Source organism: Suricata suricatta, chromosome 12 (genome assembly GCF_006229205.1).
Source record: "Suricata suricatta isolate VVHF042 chromosome 12, meerkat_22Aug2017_6uvM2_HiC, whole genome shotgun sequence".
NCBI classification, from domain to species: Eukaryota; Metazoa; Chordata; class Mammalia; order Carnivora; family Herpestidae; genus Suricata; species Suricata suricatta.
Window position 1 is genome coordinate 24,937,788 of NC_043711.1, and position 3,826 is coordinate 24,941,613.

The following is a 3,826-nucleotide window of genomic DNA, read 5'->3' on the forward strand; positions in this document are numbered from 1 at the left end:
ATCGCAGCGTATTTACCGACAGCTTGGTGCCGGCCCTCGAGGCCTTTGGGCTGGAGGGCGTGTTCAGAATCAAGCAGCACGAAGGCCTGGCCACTTTCTACCGAAAGACCAAATTCACTCTGCTTAGCCAGCACGACATTTCTTTCCAGGAAGCCCTGGAGTCCGACCTACTTCACAAAGAGTTGCTGGAGAACCTGGTCAAGTACCCGTCTGCGCAGGAGAGGGTGCTCCAGAGATCTTCCGTCCTCCAGGTAAAGTAGCTCCGCCATTCTCTTTAGGCGTTGATTTAGGGGCATGGAAGACTTTCCCAGATTTTACTGAAAGGTGTTCCTCTTTTATCTTCACAAAGGTTAGCTTTAATTCATTCATTGAGCAGATACTTATTGAGCACCTTTAATGTGCCACACATGCTACAGGTTGCCTTGAACAGGACTAACGGACTTTCATAGTGCTTCTTACAGTTAATGGGAGAGACGGATGGTCAATACAAGAACATAGTAATAGCTAATATTTTCTCTCTTCTCGCCAAACACTGTTCTTGCCAAGCACACATTTTAAAACTTGAAACAAAATTCTAGTTAAAAAAAACCCCACAAAGTACTTAAAATTTAAGTGTCTGGTATGTCTAATGAAGTATCCATAAATATTAATATTTTAATTTTGGCCCACAGTAATCATGCCATTTCCATTTTACAGATTTATTCTTGTTTTATAAATAGGGAAATAGTCAAGTTTACTTACCCAAGTTCACACAAGTGTGAAGCCAGGATTCTTAGCCACTGAACTAAATATTCCATCATCACTGAGCAGAGAAGTAAGCTGTCTTAGTTTTTTTTTAACAAAATGTTGTGTATTTGCCCAGAGTTTTTAGGTAACTGGTTTTGTTCATAAGATGATTTTAGGGTAGCTACTTTTTTTTGAGCATCCAGTGTGTTTCATGAACCTCTGTAAGCTCATTTAGTTGAATCCATACAACAGTCCCCCTTGGTGGATATGGCCTTTTTTTAACCAGTGACCAAGCTGGCGTAGGGAAAAAGGGTCTACCTCTAGGTCACACTGCTGTAAATGTTTAATAGTGGGACTTCCATGTGGGTGGGCCTGACTCCAGAGCCTGTCCTTACCCACTTAAAAACTGTCTCCAGCCTTAGTGTTATCTAAAATATATCCTTTTCTTACTCTCTCTATATGTTGGGCTGTTAATTAAAACATGTTAGGCTGAATGAGTCCTATTCATGTGTATCCTAAAACTTAAAGCAAAAGTTAATTATTGTAACTGCAATCATACTTCCATCAGTCAGAGAAGGTTATGAAATGTCCATTCATCTTATAGTCTTAGATTAGAAAACATTTGGGAACTGAACTCTTGGCACTTGTTTATTTTAGGTTTCTGTTCTTCAGTCTACAAAGGACTCTTCTAAAAGAATATGTGTTGCTAATACCCATCTGTACTGGCATCCAAAAGGTAGGTTTTATTGGTTTTTACAGGTGCTATAAGCATGGTAACTTAGGCTCAGTAAGGCTGTTTTACACACATCTTTGTTTCTTTTAGTTTTATTTAGATTTTATTGTCATAACAGCATCGTAACAGTGTAAAGCATACAGCATAATAATTTTTTTTTCCTTGTGATGAGAACTTTTAGGATATACTCTCTTAGCAGCTTTTAAATATACCGAATAGTAGTAGTGTTGACTGTGATCATCATGTTGTACGTTACATCTATAATACTTATGCATCTTATAACTGGACGTTTCTTAAAGGCAACTTTAAAAAATACTTACATTAATGTTTCATATTCATAGGTGGGTACATTCGTCTCATTCAAATGGCAGTAGCCTTGGCTCACATTAGACATGTCTCGTGTGACCTGTATGCTGGCATACCGGTTATATTTTGTGGAGACTTTAATAGTACCCCATCGACGGGAATGTATCATTTTGCTGTCAGTGGCAGCATTTCGGAGGACCATGAGGACTGGGCTTCCAACGGGGAAGAGGAACGTTGCAACATGTCTCTCACCCATGTCTTCAAACTGAAAAGTGCTTGTGGTGAACCTGCTTACACAAATTATGTTGGTGGCTTTCATGGATGTCTGGATTATATTTTCATTGACTTAAATGCTCTAGAGGTAGAACAGGTGATTCCATTACCTAGTCATGAAGAAGTCACCACCCACCAGGCCTTACCTAGTGTTTCCCATCCATCTGATCACATAGCACTTGTATGTGATTTAAAATGGAAATAGATTCGTGTTTAATGGAATTTAAGTCTGTTTTACTAGGAGATTTAATATGAATCAGAGCTTATGTGTAACCTTCAAAGAGGAAGACTACACAGACACCAAGGCAAAATGTTTTTAACCTACGGTCCAGTGTCTTCATTGTATGACTGTTCATAATATTTGCAGTTTCTCTACTTTTTTTTCCCTAAGGTTGAAGGAAAAACAAATATATTTATGACTCCCAGGAAGAACATTGAATTACGTACATTTTATAAGTATTTTTTTTTACTAGGAATTAAGAATTTTGTAAAAAAAAAAAAAAACAAAACATTTGAATGCTCCTATAATTTTTCTGTCATAGCACATTTCAAGTTGAATCATGTTTATATTAGGAAAAAATGCATACAGGTTAAGGTGAGAGGCCTGAGTCTGACATGAAGGAACACTAGGGTCTGCCTCTACCTCAGTTTGGTTAGCAATTTAATACAACTTCAAGCTTTAACGAAAGATTAAAATGTGCCATCTACCAATTATTGCTTCTCATCTTTCATTTGTCAGTCAGTGTAAGATATTTTAATTCTCTTATTTGTAGGATTTTCCTTTTTAGTGTAGGGTACAAATGGACATATTTATATTCTTATTCTATTCTAACCAGCTCATTTGAACTTTTAGGATGCAAGCACAATTTAGTATTCAAAGTGAATAGCAACATAGTCAATTTGATCCCATTTTCTTTAATTACTCTTGCCCATGAAAAATGTTCCTAAATCATCAGGGTGTTTGGGCATATGATATTAGAGAATACAGCATAATACATTACTTTATGAGAAACTGCCTGATAGGGGCTTGACATTTTGGGAGAACCATTGAGCATTTCTATGCTGGAAGTATTTTCGGAAGTGTTTTTATAAACAAGAAAGGGGAGTAGTGGATCTTTGGGGCATTTCTAAAATCTTTCTTTTTATAGACTTGAGCATCACAATTTGAGTCATAGAAAAACATTGTATATATAATTTATATGCTGTAAAAAAATTAAATGTGAAGCCTAGCTTTTTAAAATTACGAATTCTAGTTTACTGATTAGTTTCTCTAACCTAAAGTGGTAACTGAGCTCTTCTACTCAGTTATCACCATACCTTATTTGTAACACCTTAGCTGTTGCTTTTTGATATTCAAGATAACTGTAATGTTATCTCTTATTTCTGCAGTTAGTTTCTAGCTTAGATATGAAAAGCTCACCCACTTCAAGAAGGGGTCTGATTTTCCACAGTCATGAGAGTTTTTGTCCCAAATTCTTTAATCTCTAAGCCCAATACCATAAGAACTTTCCTTTTCATAAAGTAGGCTGTACTTCCATATTCTGCTCATTGTCCAATGTATTGTTAACTCTTAGTAAGTTTGAGAATGAGAGTTTTACTTACAGTTCAGATTGAGCCTTAAAGTACTTAAAATACTGGAAGGGGAAAAAGTCAAAGTGGCAGTTTCATGGGATCTTGTTTAGAAAAAGCTATAAATAAAAATTGATGCTACCGAATTGTGCCTTCCTAAATAACATTTTTGAGAGCATTTTAACATCAGTTTACAACTGCATGAATATATTAAAGCCA

At 36.3% G+C, this 3,826-nt stretch overlaps 1 protein-coding gene across 1 annotated transcript in view; it reads left to right on the plus strand.

Moving 5' to 3' along the window:
* PDE12 (phosphodiesterase 12) overlaps positions 1–3,820 on the plus strand; it is a 5,123-nt gene extending 1,303 nt beyond the window's left edge. Inside the window, exons 2-4 of the mRNA XM_029917792.1 lie at positions 27–251; positions 1,384–1,462; positions 1,801–3,820. Coding sequence (XP_029773652.1) covers positions 27–251; positions 1,384–1,462; positions 1,801–2,243 — 747 coding nt within the window. The 3' untranslated portion in view covers positions 2,244–3,820. The remainder of the gene's footprint in view (positions 1–26; positions 252–1,383; positions 1,463–1,800) is intronic.
* The last annotated feature ends 6 nt before the right edge of the window (positions 3,821–3,826 follow it).